At 36.7% G+C, this 19,570-nt stretch overlaps 4 protein-coding genes across 4 annotated transcripts; 1 reads left to right on the top strand and 3 right to left on the bottom strand.

The window, feature by feature from the left end:
- Positions 1 to 194: 194 nt before the first annotated feature.
- On the bottom strand, positions 195 to 2,442 carry B0P05DRAFT_124855 (uncharacterized protein). Its single transcript, XM_051573003.1, has 8 exons — positions 2,184 to 2,442; positions 1,881 to 2,126; positions 1,669 to 1,778; positions 1,446 to 1,611; positions 1,270 to 1,379; positions 796 to 1,210; positions 590 to 735; positions 195 to 531 (listed from the first exon to the last, which is right to left on the bottom strand). Exons 1-7 carry the CDS (start codon positions 2,430 to 2,432, stop codon positions 682 to 684), a joined length of 1,350 nt encoding a protein of 449 aa, XP_051434166.1. The 5' UTR covers positions 2,433 to 2,442; the 3' UTR covers positions 195 to 531; positions 590 to 681.
- Positions 2,443 to 2,488: 46 nt separating this feature from the next.
- Positions 2,489 to 3,027, bottom strand: B0P05DRAFT_124846 (uncharacterized protein; the record flags this gene model as incomplete). Its single annotated transcript, XM_051573002.1, has 1 exon — positions 2,489 to 3,027. A coding segment is annotated over exon 1 (353 nt), but the record flags the coding sequence as incomplete, so codon positions are not given.
- On the bottom strand, positions 2,489 to 3,662 carry B0P05DRAFT_544234 (uncharacterized protein; the record flags this gene model as incomplete). The annotated part of the gene is made up of 3 exons (XM_051578520.1): positions 2,489 to 3,219; positions 3,240 to 3,494; positions 3,640 to 3,662. The coding sequence occupies 3 exons, from the start codon at positions 3,660 to 3,662 to the stop codon at positions 2,826 to 2,828; spliced, it is 672 nt and encodes a 223-aa protein (XP_051434164.1). The 3' UTR covers positions 2,489 to 2,825.
- Positions 3,663 to 14,114: 10,452 nt separating this feature from the next.
- Positions 14,115 to 15,905, top strand: B0P05DRAFT_544222 (uncharacterized protein). Its single transcript, XM_051578519.1, has 7 exons — positions 14,115 to 14,193; positions 14,232 to 14,346; positions 14,399 to 14,440; positions 14,553 to 14,759; positions 14,827 to 14,944; positions 14,968 to 15,554; positions 15,600 to 15,905. The coding sequence occupies exons 1-7, from the start codon at positions 14,165 to 14,167 to the stop codon at positions 15,882 to 15,884; spliced, it is 1,383 nt and encodes a 460-aa protein (XP_051434163.1). The 5' UTR covers positions 14,115 to 14,164; the 3' UTR covers positions 15,885 to 15,905.
- The last annotated feature ends 3,665 nt before the right edge of the window (positions 15,906 to 19,570 follow it).

Below are 19,570 nucleotides of genomic sequence, written 5' to 3'. Positions count from 1 at the left end.
AGCTTCAAGTACTGCAATACTGATCTTACTTTCTGTATGGCTTCCGCCACTCTTAATTGTCTTGAAAATACTCATTTTGATGGCATATAATAAATAAAGATGTTTGTATTTGTTAAAACAGAAAACCTTTTTTTAACGCCAGTATCGAAATAACAAATATCTGTTATATGTAAATCCATTTATCCCTACTTGGTCTACAAGTTAACATGTATGTTTTAATTAAATAACTTTGAAATATTCCAAGTATAAAGCGAATATAGTAGACTATGTTATTTTAATGGAAAACTAGCGATAGATATGCCCTAATTATCTAACTACTGTTGTCTGGTCTAATGGTGAGCTATTGATTTGCAAATGACTTGATTTTTTGATGCAAATCTGTGGCAATTTGACTAGGGTGTTTATTTTGAAGTTGCCACACAAACTTGTTACTTTTTCGTGCCCCTCCAACTTCCTAGCCTTTTTCTTCATATTATCAATGTGTGATCCTTGTAGCTCATCGATGGCTTGATATGATTCGTTAATTAGTTGCTAACAAAAGGTATTAATGATAAATAAAATGTCAAAATATGGATCAAGTATATCTTACTCTTAAGAACCAAAATAGATCAATCAATTTTCTCAATTTTTCCTCTGACGTTTTTGATTCTGTTGGCACTTCGACTGAACCAATACAATTGATCACATAAACCTTGCTTGCTGGCATAAATGCTCTCCAAATCCTGATCTTTGTTGCTGAAAAACACCATAAAATAAAACGTTAGCGGATATGTCTTTAAAGAAAAGAGAAAATACAAACGTGTCGCCTGAATAAAAAAGAGCCAATTTTTTTGAAAATTTCAAAATCACCATAGTGGAACTTTCGCCCGATGACATGCAGCATGGCAACAAGGCCGTATCCAGCCTTGATATAATCTTGAGTTTCCTTTGGGTCATTTTGTTGAAGTAAGGGCCTGTTGTTTCCAAGATTGCTATTTCAATCTTATTTTCTATATTTGAAATGATACCATCAGCATTATAGAAATGCCAATTGTCATTATGGATCAACTTTAGCTCCTGGGATACAGCTTCTAATCTCTTTTCACCCAATGAAAACTTAGTCTTCTGAATTGATTTTGATAACGAGTTCAGAATTGGCCATAGAATATAGTAGTTATAACTTATTTCGTTGTTGTAAACATCACTATCATCAATAAACAACCCACTGACGCTATAATTAGGAAAGTTAAATAGACGCTACAGAACCTGAATGATCGATTAAAGACTTACAATGACTGCAGAACGGTATGAAAAAATTTCATGAATGGATTGTTTGACTTAAATACAAGCGAGGCCGCTTCGACCAGTACTTCATTTGAGGAAAACTCATCCGAAAGAGCCTACCAAACACTTGGGGTGTTAATGGATATCACTATTTTACAATACTAGTTGATATTTCTACTCACAATAGTATCAAATATGTTATTGTAGAATTCATTATCTTCAGCGAATGAGCAAGGTATCTCTTCAGGTGTGAGTCCAGTTTTTTTGATTAAATTTTTGGGGTAATATTCTCGTGTTATCTTGGAACCAAGCTTGTTTCCAAGTTGAACAATGTTTAAATGTTCCAAGCTATAATAAAACGATATGTTCAATATAGATGTCGAGCTAAATTAATTTCATGCATACCTATACTTATCGATATCACCATCTCTCTGCATAGTGTCAAGGATTTTCTTCCATATATCCCAGACATTCATCTCGATATCTTCTTCTACTACTATTTCTTCTTCACTCTCCTATCAGCGGTAAAAAAAAAAAAAAAAAAAAAAAAAAAAAAAAAAAAAAAAAAATAGAAATTATATACGGATTCTTTTCTTTCAAAGCCATTGTATACTTACTGTTTCTTCCCACGAATCATAAAGTGAAATACTGTAATGTTCTGGCGATAAAGATAGACCAGAATGTGTTGTTGGTGATACTTCCGATTGTGCCTCTGTTGAAGATGTTTGTGGATCTTCAGCAATTTTTCTTTTCTTGTTGTTTTGTTCAACTTTTACTGCGCCATGTGCTTCCATTACGGTAGCAGTTCCGTAGTTGACATTATGGAAGTTGTTGACGGTAGTTTTTAATTGGTCTTCAGTGGGCTATTTTGAACAACGTTAGCATCTTACATACTACAAAGAAAAGACAATCAACATTACTTTATCATTGACCTCCTCTGATAAATTTTCGACATATCTTTTCACTTCGTCGTCTTGTACACATTGCTTTATGTTGTTGAGACATAGTTTATACTGACTAATTACTTTATCAATTTTTAAGGACATGCGATTTTTAAGTTGACAATGCTGCATAAAATCTTTGAAATTCCAGTTAGACAAGTTGTTTTGTTTAAAGAATTCGATCTCTTTTTTGTTTGGCAAAACAACTTTATTATTCAGGTCGAGCATTTTATTAAAGGGAAAAAAGTTGCTTTAGAAGTGATGCATTTTTTTGTTTATTAGATGACAATATTATCAAGTCACGGGTTATTGTTTTTTTAAGGTTTTGTTTTGTGCTGATGGGGTGTTTGCTTTGGCTGAGTGATATATTAGTAATAACTAAAAGGAGAGGTGAAATGCCTTGATTATAGAGAGCTTCTTTTAGATATTGTTGTATCAAATGAGTAGCAGAGGCAATAGTAGTAGACGAGATAAAAAGGACAGAGTCAAAGATATAGGCCCAATGACTACGCCAGATAGCAAGAAGAGAGGAGCAAATAATAACACTAGCATCAGTAATAGAACAGTCAGGGCGAACACCAGGAAAATGAAGATGGAATAAGGCAATATGAACAGCTTCTATTAAGAAAGGCTCCATGACCAGACAGAAGTCTTTAAAGGGCAGAGAAAAAGAAAATGGCTGAGAGAATCATCCTCAATCGAACATATATCACATAATGGAGAGTCAAAGTATGCCGGAATTAGTTGATTCAACAGAAAATGAGAGGGGATCTTGTGATGTAGTACCCGAAACCATACGTTACGACCAGCATGGGTGAGAGGAAAGCGCCAAAAGGCCGAACAGAGTATTGACGGTAAAGTAATCCTTGGGTTGGGGGGACGACAGTGTTTACGATACATCTTGGAGGAGAGCAGAGACTGAGACCAAATTGGAAAGGAAAAGCCTAGAAGTTGTAAAAAGGGATCCACATTGACCAGCCTGTAATCAACCTGAGTAAAAGGATTGAGACCTACACTAGCCAGTCCTGAGGGGACAAAAAAAAAGGTTGGAGATGGATGAATTTCTGTTGGACCAATGCTAGGAAACGACGGCTTAAACGAGGAGAGCAACAAAGTTCAGAAACAAGTTTAGGACGAAGACATAGAGTATCAGTAGCAATGCTATAATCAGTAGAAGCGGGTAGATTTCGCAGGGAACGAGATAAGGTAACTGTTGCTGAAGGCACACATATCGAGGCCAGGGGTAATTGAATTATATGATTTGGAAATTTTATTATTGGAAACATCTGGCTGCTTTCAGAATAAAGACAAAACAAAAATATCTTTTGACAACATAAAAAGAATGCTTGCTTTACTTGCCATGATTAAAACTGTTGCCGACAGATTTAGTTATACATCTGTCAAATAATTTAAAAAATCAAGCTATATTTCATACAAGCTAGCGTTAAGGAGACGCATGTTAAACAAGAAGGAGGAAAAAAACTAACCCTTGAATACAGACGAGTATCTTCGTTTATGGTCAATTCAGTATGTAGATAACGGCACTTATATATTCAATCGTGAAGATAAAGTCGTAATCAAGGAGGATAAAAGTCAAGTCCAGCAAGTGCTGACCCCTTTGTTAGATTCTTTTTTACCTTGTAGTTAAAGGTAATATTTTTTGCCAATCAACTACAACTAACAATACTTAATATGGATAATTACTTAGACTTCTTTGACTGAAACTTCTGATTTATTACAACAATTAAAACTTCAAGACGAAGAAAATAAAAATCTTAGTAAAGACAGCAATAGCCAGTAAACACTACTTTCTGACATTATTTATCCCAAGGTTTTCCGCTCGACATACAATATGCACGAAAAGGGATTTGGAAGATAACCAGTCAATAGTTCACCCGAAAGTAATTAAATCAAGATGTTGCCGAAGCGAAGGCAGAAAATGTGGTTAATGCCCACCCTCCATCTTGGTCCAAAGTATCTAAAAATCTTTTTTAAATGTGATTAACTAACCCTTCTCCCCCCAAAAAAAATTGAATTATATGAAAGATATGAAGAAAAGGGGATTGAAATTTATTATTATATATGAGAAATAAAGTACGGCTCTGAGAGCATTAACCACATTTTCTGCCTTCGCTTCGGCAACATCTTGATTTGTCAATTTCATTGTATGATTGCCATGTGCGTATAATTGAAATGTTTTTTAAAGTAAGCAGCTTATTAGAAGTTTGTCTTGTTATAGCAATTGATGATTTGGCGCTTGGAGTGTCCACAAACTCCTTCGAGATTGCTGAAGCGTACATTGTTACATGCTTCAGCAATTCTTTGCGATAGATTCTCTTCATTTATCAAGCTGTGGCGCTTCATTCTTCCTTTGACAATAGCCCAAAACTGCTCAATTGGATTTAGCTCTGGCGAGTAAGGAGGTAAGTACATTACTCTATAACCTCTACTTTCAATTTTTTCTTATCATTGGATGAGAGTTATGAATAGTACAGTTATCCATTACAAGATAACTACCCATAAGACTCTCATCCATGTCCATGATATCGAGAAGCTCATTCATAAATTTCACAAAATGGGCAGTAATTGTACCCTTTGCTACTGGCTTGTTGTTTTCGACAGCGGTCCTCTCCTCAACATCAACGTACTCTATGGTAGGTTCTTCGATAATAATATCACCCGCTCTTTGCTCTTTGCCTCCTGCCAGCTTTCTTTTTTGAGGTTTAGCCGTCTTCGATGCTTGAAATTTTGGGCCTCTTTGCTTTTTAGGTGGTGGTTTTTTCATAACAACATGGATAACACTAGTACAGTGTATAGCACCGATAATGGTGTGGGAGGGAGAACGAGTCTCATCAATCTCTACTTGAGCAGGTGTTCCTACAGCCGACCTAGCCCAATTGTTTCTCAAGTTGATGTTAAATCCAGCCTCATCAATAAAGACACAGCTCTTAGTGTAATCCAGATCTGAGTCTTTCCACTTCATGAACCACTCGTATCTTGTTTGCAAATTATTTTTAGAGTTTCTTGCCTTAGGGTCGAAGGTTGGCTTCTTGATTGTAGTGAGCATGTTGTTTCTCAAGTGGTGGTTCATTTGAGACTTTGAGATCTTGAAGCTCTCAAAATGCGATGTCAGGGAGTCAATAATGTCATCAGCACATAGCTGCAAGTCTTTTTTCCTTATTTGCTAAATGTGCTGCTCATGCTAGAGTAAATGAATTAAGGTTGACCTGAATTCCTTTGCGACTTTTTGTAAGCAGCTTCCCCGGGTTTCTCATAGTATTTTCACCAAAGCATAGCATTACGAGGGTCTATTCCGAGATCCTTTGCATGTAAAGCCACTTTTCCTTTCTCCATAGGCCTTCGAACATTTGGTTGATGAACACCTCTCTGGTCTGGTCATTATAGTCTTTGTAGACGCCGTTGTCAATTGGCTTGATAACTTCTACAACTTTTTTTTTATCATATCTTTTGCTGTAGTTTCTTTCTCTGCTGGTTTGAGACTCAAGAAGTAGGACTTTGGCTCGTTATGGTTTCGAGTACTGCGTTTGGATCACTAACTTCGGTCAACACGCCTTCCATCGGATCAAAAACTCTTTCTCCATATTCATTATAGACATTCTCGTGTCCATCTTTATAAAAAAAAATGTGTTATTTATCATGCTAGTCAGTTATAAGAGTGAAAAGAAAGAATCAAAGCCTTTTACATCATAGCCGACAATAAGTAACACCAATCTGATTTTGTCCAAAAAGACAAAATTAACAAAAAAAATGTTGTCAAAAAATTAAGAGGCGAGCACAATTTACAAAGAATTACATTGAACTAATAGTGATTTATCAGGATTGCGATATCGATTAATAGCAAGTGAAAAGGTACAATTAGGATAAGACCACTGTTTATTAAAAGGTAAAACACAAGATGTTTATAACAAAATGATTTACAATGTCAGACACATATGAGAGAATATAATAATAAATAACGGTCATAAGCCTAATTGCCACACTCCCAAATAATTTAATCATGTTGTATCTATTTCCATGAATGATACAATAAATACAATAAAATCAAAGGCAAGCCATTGCTACGAGTAGGGAAAAGTAAAAGAAGGATTACAGTCTTGTATGCACTTGCTTTTCATCACAAATAGCTTTGAAGCAGCTGTAAAGCAATAAGCATTTGTTGTAGGGTGTAGTAGACATTGAGAGATGTTATCAAGACAGATCTCTAGTATGTTTTCCAGACTTGCGAAAGGCAAACGACAATTTCAATGATCTTAAGTTTTTTCTATGCTAATCTATTCTGGAGAAGTTAGTATAAGATTCTTGAATAAATCTCGACAGTGGTCGTAGGCCATATAAATTCGAAAATGAGATTGTTCCAGAAAACATCTTTGGTGGGCAATAGAACAGGAGATGTTGTTCACTTTCCAGATGAATTGAGCAAATGGTACAAAGAGGTGAGGGGAACTTCTCAGGAAGTATATAGTGAAGAAGTGTCTTGTGGTAGTTTGGAAACCAGGAATCGGTATATCATATTACGAGCAACTGGCAGCAGAGACAAGCTCAGAAATCAGTCCAAAAGTTACTAGAGATAGCTCGTAGGCGCTCTGGAGCAGATGTAGCACTCTGGCAAGTTAACCAACTCCTTTGTCATACCCGGATGATTGTCCAGTCAGGGTCACAAATTGGAAAGAGTTGACAAATGGAACAAAAGATAAAGGTGGTGAGACGGTAAGTAGGCAATACCTCTACAGTAGGAGGTTGGCAGTGTTTGACAAAGAAAGGAAAAATTGGTACTTGTTACTTTCTAGCCCTCGGGTGATCTGAAAGTAGAATTTTTGAGCTCTTGCGGAATATGATCGGATGCTTCCAATGGATTAGCTTAAGATCGTGGTTGAAAAGCATAAATGCTTGAACTGGGATAAATTGAATCCTTTTCGGCAATGACGGAAGTCGTGGTCTTAAAGATTGTAAGACGACCTTCATCGGCAAACTAAGACATGCTTGGTGAGCTAGTGTCATCTGGTCTAAATCTCGAGGCAAGCAATCTATTGAGGCATAAAATAGATCAATTGTTGAAATACGTTTACCGCACCCAAAGTGAGAGGTTCTATTGTGTCTAGCCAAAGGAAAGAGCAAAGGAATAGCTACCTCATAATATCCGGAGACATTTTGGATGTGTCTTGTGAGTATACGATGCCAGTGTGCGTTGATAGAGCGATTCAAAGAGGAAAGACCCAGCGACTATAAAGCGCGTCCCTTTGCAATAACGGATCAAGGACCCCTACACCACCATCTTCTTTCGGTAGAGTCCAAGTTGGCCAAGCAATTTTCGGAAAGATTTTGGAGTTTAGGAACTGCTGTGCTAAAGACCGGATTCGAGAAATCTCAGTCTTCGTGAACGGCGTTACCCGAAGAAGATACAAACATTTGGATAATATTAAGGTGTTAACTACTGTGTCCCGGCCTAGTACTGACAAGGAACGGGCAGAATGTATTAAGCAGGCAGATTTCATCTTTGCCAAAAAGATTTCAAAATAATTTTGTCTTTGTGCAACTGACTGGATTAATGGAAAACCTAAGTACACAATAGGTTGTGCATCCATGGAAGGCTGAATGCGCTGTATCTGTAGTGGTAGCAGATACCTATGCCAAAATAGCCAGGGGTTTTTACCAGATAAAGATAGAGCTTCAATCTTGTTAAAGTTGATTTTTGCATTTGATGCGCTACAATACGCTGATATATGTCTTTGAAGTATTGCAAGATCATTCGGATCATGTATAAATACTAAAGCATCATCTGCGTAGCAAAGAATTCTAGCTTCTATAGGAGCAGAGGAGGAAGAGTCAGGCCTTGGTGTTTGTTGTCGAAACTGATATCCTTTGAACCCCCCCCCCCATCTTGTATAATCGAGCGTAGAAATAGATCAAATGTCAAGTTATACAAAACTGGTGATAGTGGATTGCCTTGTTTTAATCCTCTTCATTTCTTGATTTCTTTGGTAAAGAACCCATTAACATTGGTTTTGGTCTTGTTTTTTTGAGAGCAATTTGTGTATTGTATCGGCAATCACTTCCGGGAACCCGTAGCCTATCAGCACTCTTTTAAGATATGTGAGGTGTAGCCGATCGTATGCTTTCTCTTGATCAAGTAAAAACGCTAAATCATGGTCACTACTTCTGCCGTTAGTCGTATCTTGCTGTACTCTGGCTTGTGCGTCTTCCATAATGGTTTGGACTATCAATCTATTTTCTGCGATAAATTGCCCTGGTATGAAACCCAATTGAAATTGAGTAATCAATTGTGGAGCAATCATTATTATACGGCGGTTTAGTATCCTTGTAAAGATTTTATAGTCCGTGTTAGCCAGTGTGATTGGTCTATAGTTCTTCATGTCGTATAGATTGCCTTTCTTAGGTAGTAACACCATCAATGATTCATTCCATGACATTGGAAGACTACCAGCTAAACTATCATTATATACATCCGTAATCAATGTGTGAAGACTAGGATGTTTCATGATAAGATTCAAAATTTCATATGGAAGACCATCAGTGCCAGGGCTACTTTGTCTTGGAGTTCGTTTGGATTCTTCAAATATTTCATTCATAGAAATACTCAGCATCATGGTGTCTCTTTGACTATCATTCAATTTCACATTGTCAGGAATTTTAGCAATCAATCTGTTCATAGTATGGTAATTGGGAGGGTCCGGAGTATATAAGTTAGAATAGAATTGTTGTACTATTTTCTCTTTAGCCTCTTGATCTCCACAAAGTTCACCACTGACAGGATCTCGTAGATCGCCTACTGATTTTTGATGTGTTCGTACTTTGATCAACCTGTTTAGAAAGCCTGGAGACTTCTCGCCTTTTTCACGCCAACGCTTTCCCGCTCTCAGAGCGTCTATTTCAGCAGCTTCCTCTTGCAAAGCTCCCAATTGTTTCTTTATTATGGGTAGTGTCCAATCCACTATACCACGATGTTTCTGATGCCGAAGGATTTTGTTACGTTTACGTTGTAACCGTTTAATCTGTTTGTTTCTCCAATTGACTGTCTCCAATTGAAATGACTTGGTAGACAGTTTGACTTCAGCTTTAATCCAGTCCCAATTTCTCTGAGCAGTGTAATGTTTTCTCTGATTCTGGAGTTGCAGAACTAGTGTATCCAAGAAAGCAGCTAATTGTTGTCTAAACTCTTTCTTTTTCGCTAAGTTTGGATTTGCCTTCCATGCACCTAGGCCTCTAGTGCTTGTAGCGAATTACAAAGAAAAAATAATATCAGAATATGTAATCAATTTGAACTTCGATAACAATTATGCCGACATGACAAGTATGTCATTTGTGTACTCAAAAAAAAAATTAGAAAAAATAAAAACCACCGCTTTAAAATAAATGAGAAATGTTTTCTGTAATGGCAAGAAGTAAAAAATAGGAGAATTTCTGATTTTCCTGTTCTAAATTAATAAAAAAGCATGATTTTCAATTTTTCTGTTTAAATTAATAAACGAGTCTACCGGATGATAGCTTCACTGTTTTAGTTTAAAAGAAGATATTACTGCCTGGTAGATTTGTTTTTTATTTTGAAACAGAAAAATTGGGAAACAAGCTTTTTTTTTTTAATTTTGAGCAGAAAAATTAGAAAATTCTACTTTTTTTTTATTCTTTTCATTGCAAAAAATTTTTTGATTTAATTTAGAAATCTAGTTTTTATTTATTTCTAAAAAATATTTTTTTTAGTACACAAATGGCATACTTGTAATTTCGGCATAACTGCTAATATTTCTGCTATTCTGAAAATGCTTTTTCTTTTTCTTTTTTCTGAACCAAGCATAAATTTTAGTGTTCAAAACCTCTTTCTAAAGATTGTAATAGCTCTACAAAAAAAGCAGCTAGAGAGAAAAAAAGCATGGAAAGACTTGTATACCTCAGGCCTTCGTTGTCAGTGTGATGGACTTACCTAAAAAAAGAAAAAAAAAAACATTTTCAAACATCATAAAAATATTGACAGTTATGCCGAAATTACAAGTATGCCATTTGCGTACTCAAAAAAATATTTTTTGAAAAACAATAAAAACCTCTATTTTAGAATTAAAACCACTATTGTAAAATAAATCAAAATATTTTCTGCAATGACAAAAAATAAAAGAGTAAAAGATTTCATATTTTCTGCTTGAAATTTTGAAAAAAGCTTGTTTTTCAATTTTTCTGTTTTAAAATAAAAAACAAGTCTACCGATTATTGATCTCTTCTTTTAAGCTAAAACAGTAAAGCCATCATCCGGTAAACTCGTTTATTTATTTAAGGCAGAAAAATTGAAAAGTTGGCTTTTTTTCTAATTTTAAGCAGAAAATATGAAATCTTCTGCTTTTTTATTTTTCTGTCATTACAAAAAATGTTTTTGTTTTGTTTTATAGTGGTTTTTATTTTTAAGTACATAAGTGGCATACTTGTAAGTCGGTATGAATGTTAACGGAGTTTGAAAATACATATGTATTTTCTTGAGAAGTTCCTGACATCTACGGCTATTACCGTGATCTTTTATGGCTCTACCTCTGCTTCCTGTAGACATATCGAGAATTATAGTGGTTCCTTAATTTTCCGTATTTTTGATCTGTGCTGGTGTTGACCATACACCTCTCACTATTGACGAGCCGTACAAATAGTCCCAATTCATGAGAAGGGCAACTCGACTGACCCAGTCAGCTACTGACTAATTAGTCTGACTACTATCTCCGGAAAAAACAATCGAAAAATGCATCAAAGAACTTCTCCAAGACCAAGTATCGTCCTTAGACACTGCCCAAGGTGGCTTTAGAGAACGCAAAAGTGTCCTTGACCAAGCTCTTTGTCTTTCAGAAATTTGTAAGTTGTTTTTTTTTTTCACAACAATACTCAAGAACATCAGCTCTGTGCTTTATTGGAGTACCAGATGAACCTCTATACATTTGCTTCTATCCCAAATCACCTCTATGTAACATGCTACCACAAACAATCTACTTCTTCCAACATCCAACCAAATGTTTCTATTTCTTCTCTGGTTACAAATTCACGCCCAGACACAACATTAGATCAACGCTCTTCTCTCCATTCCTTTTTTGCCCCTATTCTCTCAAGGCGTGTTTTTTTTTTCTTTTTTTTTAGCTTAGTAAAACTATTCATTTTTATAAATTGATCGAGCCTGAACAGTCGAAGGCCACATTGGACCATGTGCTCAAAAGGATCTTTTCTACAAAATCAATAAACTAGCAAACTTTAAGTATGAGTTTCAAAAAATTAACAACAGTGTGCAAGTATGTTATTTGTGCCAACCGAAATACATTTCTGGAAGATAACTACTTTTATTATTCTTCGATATTTGAGTAAAGGTTTGGCCAGAATCTTCCATTGCTTCTGCTGTAATGTCTTTAACTTTAAAGAAGTTAAATATAAAAAGAAATTGTGATAAAAAACAATATAAAAATAAAAATATTGTCAAAACATTAACATAAATCTACATAGAACTGTATAAAATTTGCATATATTGTGAAAGAAAGGAGGCACAAGAAACTAACAAAGAATTTTCTCACAAGACTATTATGTTAAGGAGCAAATTAATTTCAAAAAGCCAAAACACATACAGCTCTTCTATTATTCTGCCCATCTATGGTCTTTATGGTCATCTATGGTCATTCATAGTCACTCATTATAACGCGTGTTCATCTATGTCAACCCATACTCATCCATGATGTTCCTTGCTATTCTACCAATATCCAAATAAGAGCGAGAAAATTAAAACGAAACAAATAATTCAGTTCATTGAGTCATATCTTTAGATGATTGCTTGTATAAGGGTTCAGCATGCTCTGCAGAGGTCCTTGTTCCATAAAGAAATCTTAGATAGTACAATTGGTTCAGATAAATCACTAGCTACTTCTGTACAAGGATCTGCATTAGATGAACCAGCTAAACTCTAAGCAGCTCAGTGTGATTGACAGGTTGATGCATAAGATTTTCTGTTTAACTTGAGGCATTTTAGCAATAAGACAATGACTGCATAATTAGATGTAAGATTGTAGCTTTTAAGGTATATGTACCTTGACTATAGATAAAGCAAGCAATCAAATTAGAGCTGTGAACAGATGGCAACATGTAGTCATTTGTACCAGATTTAATGAGTTATGACGCTTTCATGAGCAAACGTTCTCTTTCTTTTTTTTTTTTAAGCATTGTCTTCAAATCAGCATTCAAAGTCTGTTGTACATTGTGAAGGATGTAAAAGAGGCCCTTTTAGTTGACATCGATTAGCGAGCGAGTACTCATCCTAGTACCAAACGATGTGCATAACATTGAAAAGTAAGTCAGACTATAGCATTTGACACTTTTCAAGTCAAGAAAAAAAAAATACACACACAGTTTTAGATATAACCAATAATAAATGTTTGGTATTAGATACTCTCTGCTTTGAAGACTATTTCTTTTTCTTTTCTATCAAGGCTAAGTGAATGCAAATTGATTTCCTCATAATAGTTTTGTCGTGCCAGCACTAATCTGTATGATTTCAATCAAACATGTCAAAAACAACTTCATTTTCTATTGCCTTACACAAATCTTTTGAAGCAGAATATTCATTTGCATGCGCAAGACACTACTATTATAAGACAAGACAATGGTATGAAAGTATGGAGGACTTTACTTTCTTTATTTTATTTTATACATGTGTTTATTTCAAAAAAAAAAAAAAAAAAATAATAATAATAAAATAAATGGCGTCAGTCTTTAGTTTCACTTCATGGAGAAGTTACTCACAGGAGTAGCCGCGTGAAGGCAACTGACTTGTACTCCCAGGCCCTCTTCACTGACTCATGTCAACCGCCTGCAGATTGATAGTGTTGCCAGATCCTTAGAAAAACCTCCCTCATCAATAGCAACGGTCACCATCATGCTTGACCGGCGGCAACGTCTATACACTCCCTTATCGCAAAGCCAGCACAGTCGATAAGAAAGCGCAATCATTGACTATAACAGACACACCGGAGCTGGTACATGCGCTGATATTGACGAAGGCGAGCACTTACCTCAAAGGGACCGGACCATGAAACGAGCAGCTGAAAGTAAAGAAAGAAAAAGAAAAGATTTAAAGAAAAGAAGTAAAAAGAAAAAGTACTGCGAGACTTTATATATCCCCTGTTTTTTTTTTCTTTCTGTCTCTTTCTATTTGTTTCTTTTGATAAGGATCAGTTCATAAAGAGAAGAGAGAACGCCTGATTTTGTATTACATTAAAGCATAAAACATACGATCAACTCTTTACTTCTCAACTCTTTAGACGTAAGAATAATCCGTAGAACTATCGCCCATCTTTCCCTGAAAAATAAAGCTTTCTTTTTGTTTGCTACAGAGCTTATATCCATTACTTTTTTTTCCTCTTTCAGTTAAAAAGAAACATGGGCTAGTTCTAGAAATTGTCTTCAATCTTTAGTTTAGTAAACAAGAATTGTATATATGATATAAACAAATGGTTTAACTAAGTTACACAAACAAAAGCAGTTCACACACTTTGTTCCCTTCAAGTCCAAAAGCTAGGATAAATGCTTGAAATAGAAATGAACAGCAACTTGTGTTTTTTTAAACAAGTATTGAGATCTCTTCAACCAGTCATGCTGTACTGTCAAGAAGCATAAAGAACCATGTACTGCTGCATACTGTGAGTAATCAATTTCCAGAGTTATGCGGAAAACTCTTCCATCCTCAATGAGGTAAAGTATTCACCTCTTAATTAACACAATACAAACAAACCCAGAAAAAGAAAAGAGGCTTATTCGAAGAAACAATTGGCTAGCAAGACATATTCACGTGGAAATAGAAGAAAAAATAAAATAAAAAGTCTAGAGCAAGTTTTTTTTTTTTTTTTTTTTTTTTTTCAAGGCTCGAATAAAAAAAAAAGTTTTCACACCTCTATCCACTCTAGTATTAATTCTGTAACATGGTTGCCGCGCCAAAATTCCCTGTCGAGTGTGATGCTGAATATAACTTAATAAAGAAACACGAAGAAAGTTCACCGATTGTGCGTTCATTTTAACAATGCCAGTTAGCGACTTTGGTGTTATATCACGACATATTGATTGTATTCCAGAGGATAAACTGATGACAAAGAAGCCTGAGGATGTATATCTTGATATAAAACTGCACTATATAATATAATGACCAACGAAAATAGTCAGCAGCCTTACCTTCAAAGATGGATGTATTTATTCGAAAAGTACATTCGTACTTCTCGCTTCGAAAAACAAAAGCCAATTTTATCAAGGAATATATTCATGCTAAGGACGAGAACGAGCCCCGATGGGCCCAAAGGAAAATAGCAAAAGAAGACAACAAACATATTACATGCCCAACACCTTGGAAATGCATTGACGATGAAAGGTCTTGTGGAATTCAAAGGATCACTAACACAAGTATCAGCACCAGCACAAGAAGACACAACCACCCAATCACACCAGCATCAGAACGGCAACAGACACAACCACCCCAATCACACCAACATCAAAACGGCAACAGAGACAACATCTATCAAAAAGGTAACATAAAAAAAATTAAATGATAAAACGAATGAATAATTTTTTTTTTTTTTTTTTGCTATTTCAGAACTGTACATTGGAAAGAAACAAAAAGAAAGTTACAATATTACATCCAACAGCGTACCTTACATCCCCAAACAAGCCCAAGATCCAACACGTTGATCGAGAGGCAATTAAAGATTTATGTGACATCGCCATGGAGTTTTAGTACATGATAAAAATTACAAAAACGGAGATGCTATAAAGGAATACAAAAGCTACGTGGAGGATCAAGATCGATTGGCCTCATTTGACTTCTTTCCTGGTGTCAGGGATTTTCTAAGTGCCATGTTAAAGATAGACAGGGAAGATCTTGTTCAAGCACTGTGGAACAATGAAATAAGGCTTAAGGCTACAGGCTCTGCTCGTATCCTAATGGATATCATCAGCTATACCCTCACTGATTTTAGCTCCAATTGTAAACAACCACTACATAGCACGAACAACCATGAGAGAACTCCATTTGTTAAATACATTGTTCCAATGTTTAAATACTTTGGCCAAGAAACAAATTTGATTGAGTTTTCGTGGTGCGAAAAAAGTTTGGAGACATACGGGATGGCAGCGTTGGAGAGCAGTGACTTTGTTAAAAACACCTGTGATAGAAAATACGCTGATGCATTGGAAAAAGGCACTACGACAGAAAATGAGGAATTCTTTATAGAGTCCAGCAGCGGCTTCGAAAAAGAAAATATAAACCATTCCTTGGACGATACACTGAAATTACTAGCAGAGTGTAGCAACGCATTACTCCACGTCATTAAACATAGCAAAAAAGCAAGCATTGATACCATAACCAAGAAATGTACTCTTGGAGTCCAAGTAATCAAGCAGACCTTGACCCTAACAAAGGCGAGCTTATCGAAATCTGGAAAATGGAAACTCGTCGAGGTACGATCAGCCTGCATCCCAACTTCTTGGGAATTACGTAGTCAATGGAATCTACTTTTCGAGATGCTAGCCACAATTTATCATGAGTCATTACAGCAGCGAGAATTGGATACTCAAATAACCAATGAAGTTTGTCGTTTGGTTGAGATTCCCTCAGTATCCGCTGTAGACCACTTCTTGAACATGAATGCTTAAGATCTATGCACATATTGATAAGAAAATAAAACATGAAGTGTTGGTGTAGCATAAATAAACTTTTATTGCGCTTTTTTTTAGCATGTTCTCTGCAGCATAAGGCATTGTATTCGATATTCAACATTCCAACAATCGAATCTAGATCTACTACCTTGTTGGTTCATAAGACTTTACTTGACAAAAAATGGAATAGTGGTATCCAAGAAGATTTGATGGAGGTAAAAATCAATATGATTGGCCAGCAAAAAGGTTGAATTCTCTAAGATATTCTTGATTACCCAAATCAAAAATTTGAATTTTATTAATTTTCGGACGCAAATCTCTACATTTTGGTCCTTCTTCAATGACATTTTCTTTTCCACTGACAAATTGTTTTCTTGACAAACGACATTTTATTTCTGGGCAACGACATTTTTTTTAAAGAGCTTTATTTGTTGCACGTATCAGTGTGCTCAACAATTGATGTAAAATAATAGAAAATGTAATTGTAGTATAGGGCTTATCCGTCATCGAAGTTTTCCTCAGCATGGCAACGGAGGATTGCTAGCTAGACGGAACGAAAAGTGGTCAAAGGGGAGAAAGGTTGATCGTTATGGATATGGGACCAATGAACCTTCCACACTTCAAAAAGAGCAACAGTGAGCAACTTTGAGGGTGGAAGTGAGCAGGAAGGCAAGACTTGTATGAAGCTAAAGTCCAAGCAGGTGAGGACACTGAAGATCTGGTCAATGGTAAACTCAGGCCATAAAAATTCACGAATGATGTGGTCCCAGAATATAAATTTGCTTAGGCAACGAAAGAAAAAGTAGTAGATGTCTTCAAATTCACCGCAGAGGCAGCAGGAAGGAGAAGGGTGACGATCCGGTATAATTCGGGCAAGAAATTTTCTTGTAGGAATCAGACAATGCAGCAACCTATAGGCAACGCTTCGCTGCACAGTTGTTAAAGCCATGCTCCAAAAGCGAGACCAGGCAGCCTTGAAATACACTTGGTGTTGTTGAATGGAGACGATGGTTTGTCTACTGACTTGTGCACGGAAAGCTCTGCAAGAGGTGGCAAGGTTATTCAGTATAAGGTCATCTTGAGGCAGAATCAGTCGTCGACGGAAGGCGTTAAAGCCAACAGACCGTTGAATGGCCAGCACATGTTTTGGACTATACAAGTTTAGCGATGTAGGTTTCGTACATTGGATGAACACAGGATCTAAAGAGCATTTTCCAGATTGGATTGCGTTAAGAAAACGACGAATTGATATGAGAGAGAATTATGAATTTTGAAACGCTCGTTTTTCAGGCTGGTAGTGACCAACCAGATGGTAGTCATAGGTGTCTGAAACAGAAGCTCAGAGCAGCGGCCGATGCGGTGTATAAACGCAAGCGGCATCAATTACAGCATTTAAAGGCAATAGCATGACATCCAAAGGGCAAAGAGTATAGTTAAACTGTCGCTTGGGGATTGAGTCGACCGTATGGCAAACTAAGGTGATAGTCGAAACCATTTTGCCACCGGTGCCTGACTGAGTACGCAGAAAAAGAAGGCACATCAGGACATTGTCCGACTGAAACTGGTTGGCAGAGTGTACAAGAAGGAACTGTTGAACCATAGAGCAATTAGGCCACTCAAAAAGCAGAGGATCAATCCATTGGTAGAAGAGGGCATTTTGCTGAAGTGATGGGTCAAGTATTCCAAGGCCTCTCAGGCGTTTGTTGGTAATCATTGTATTCCATTTGATTTTGGGAAAGATATGATGAGTGACAAAACCAGAGACAGTTGATTGGATGGATGCTAAAACTTTCTTGGGAAAGGGAGTGACACGCATGACATGCCGGCACTTAGACTGGATGAGAGAGTTAGCAACGGTGACACGACCAAGGACAGACAGATTGCGCGTAGCGTGTAGTTCAGTCAGGCGTCGGAGAGATGCAAGAAAAGCAGATACAAAAATGGTTTTTTGGACTGGTGGCTGTGTTAGAGGGAAGCCCAGGTAAATAAGATGGTCTCGATCAATGCGATTCCAGACTTTAGTAATACTAGGATCGACAAGAATTGGTAACCAATAGTCATCAAGATTGAAGCCGGAAAAAGAAAATGCATGAACTTTGCTGAAATTGGTCTTCGCATTTGAAGCGGCACAGTACAGCGACAAGTGATGTTGTAGGCGTGAGAGATCAGCTTGATCTTGAAGATACACAAGCATATTGTCAGCATAGCTGAGATGCTTGACAGCAGAAAGAGCGGCATCAACGAGATAATGCTTGACAAAAGAATAGCCTTTGTAGGAAAAGTCCTGTAGGAGAGAGAGAAACAGAGGTTCAAGTGCAAAGTTGTATAGGATGTACGATATAGGATCACCTTGTTTCAAACCGTGAAGTTTTGCTACCAACCTTGAAGATAAGTAATCATTCAAGTTGCTTTGAATGGAATTTTCACTAAAAAGGGAGTACAAGGACCTGACTAGTTGGTTGGAAAAATTTAAATGAAGTGATACAAGTCGCAAGTAATCCAAATTAACCCTGTCGTAAGCTTTTTCCTGATCCAAAAGCATTCCAATCGCATGTGGTGCAGCTTGCGAGTTTTGAGAGGCATTTTTCATAATCATTTGAGCTAGAAGCCCATGTTCAGCGATAAAGCGATTAGATAAAAAGCCGAGCTGAAAATGATTGATTGTATGAGAAGCCTTATCCATGATGCGTTTTTTAATCAAACGGATGAAGATTTTGTTATCCGTGTTAACTAATTGGATTGAGCGGTAATTTTGTGCTTGAGACAAGTCCCCTTTCTTCGGTAGTAAGGTCATAATAGACAATAACCAGAACTAGGAAACAGAGATTGGATCAAGGCTTCATTATACAGGCGAATTACAATAGGACGTAAGGAAGGAACTCTTATCAAAATCCCTAGTACTTCGTAAGGCAGTCCATCAGAGCTCGGGCTACTTTCCCTTGGAGAGTGACGGCTCACGTCAGATATTTCCTCCTAGGTGAAAGGTTGCATCATACTGTTGGCCTACTCTTTACTAATGCGAATATTTCCAAGGCTAGATAAAAGCTGGTCAAGTGCATCTTGATCCATTGGATCTGGTGTGTATAACTGGTCGTAGAATTCAGCCATTGTGGACATTTTATCTTCATTGCTTGTGACCATTTGTTGTTTTGCCGGGTCATATAACGCTGGGATGACACGTTGCATAGAGCACTCGGTAGAAAGACGCTTGAGCAAGCCTGAAGGACGCTCGCTATGTTCTCTCCAAAATTTACCTGCTTTCAATGCATTGACTCTAGCAATATCGTCCTGAATGACACCAATCATTTACTCAACAGATAGCAAAAGTGAGGAAAGAATAACTATGTTCTTGTAGTTTCGCAGAGTTCGCTTCCATTTCGACTGATATCTTTTTAAGATTTTTTTGCGCCATTGGTTGGTTTCAAGTTGATAGGCTCTGGTGTATGACTTGACCTCCAGTTTCAGCATATCTCAAATCGATTGAACTGACTGTGTAGACTCAGCAGCTAGTAGATTTTGTGAAGTGAGTACATATTCAATATGTTTGGTGAGTCCCTCTCGGAAAGAAATGACCTTAGCCAAATAAGGATCAGCTTTCCAAATACCATGTCTACCGGATTCTAATGCTGAACGGAATGATGAACATAAGAGATCATGGCCAGTCCAATCAGAGGAAATAAATA

Source organism: Gilbertella persicaria (genome assembly GCF_025201335.1).
Source record: "Gilbertella persicaria strain CBS 190.32 chromosome Unknown B0P05scaffold_23, whole genome shotgun sequence".
Lineage (NCBI taxonomy): Eukaryota > Fungi > Mucoromycota > Mucoromycetes > Mucorales > Choanephoraceae > Gilbertella > Gilbertella persicaria.
The sequence above is the reverse complement of the archived record's forward strand: the minus strand, read 5'-3'. Positions and strand labels throughout refer to the sequence as shown.

Bases quoted from the DNA above. Each gene is read 5' to 3' on its own strand.
- B0P05DRAFT_124855 (XM_051573003.1), bottom strand. From the start codon at position 2,432: ATGCTCGACCTGAATAATAAAGTTGTTTTGCCAAACAAAAAAGAGATC. The intron at 1,612-1,668 runs GTATGCATGAAA...GTTTTATTATAG, and splicing joins GGTGATATCGATAAGTATAG to CTTGGAACATTTAAACATTG. The intron at 1,380-1,445 runs GTGAGTAGAAAT...AGTGTTTGGTAG, and splicing joins ATAACATATTTGATACTATT to GCTCTTTCGGATGAGTTTTC.
- B0P05DRAFT_544222 (XM_051578519.1), top strand. From the start codon at position 14,165: ATGGTTGCCGCGCCAAAATTCCCTGTCGA. The intron at 14,194-14,231 runs GTGTGATGCTGA...AGAAACACGAAG, and splicing joins GCGCCAAAATTCCCTGTCGA to AAAGTTCACCGATTGTGCGT. The intron at 14,760-14,826 runs GTAACATAAAAA...TTGCTATTTCAG, and splicing joins AGACAACATCTATCAAAAAG to AACTGTACATTGGAAAGAAA.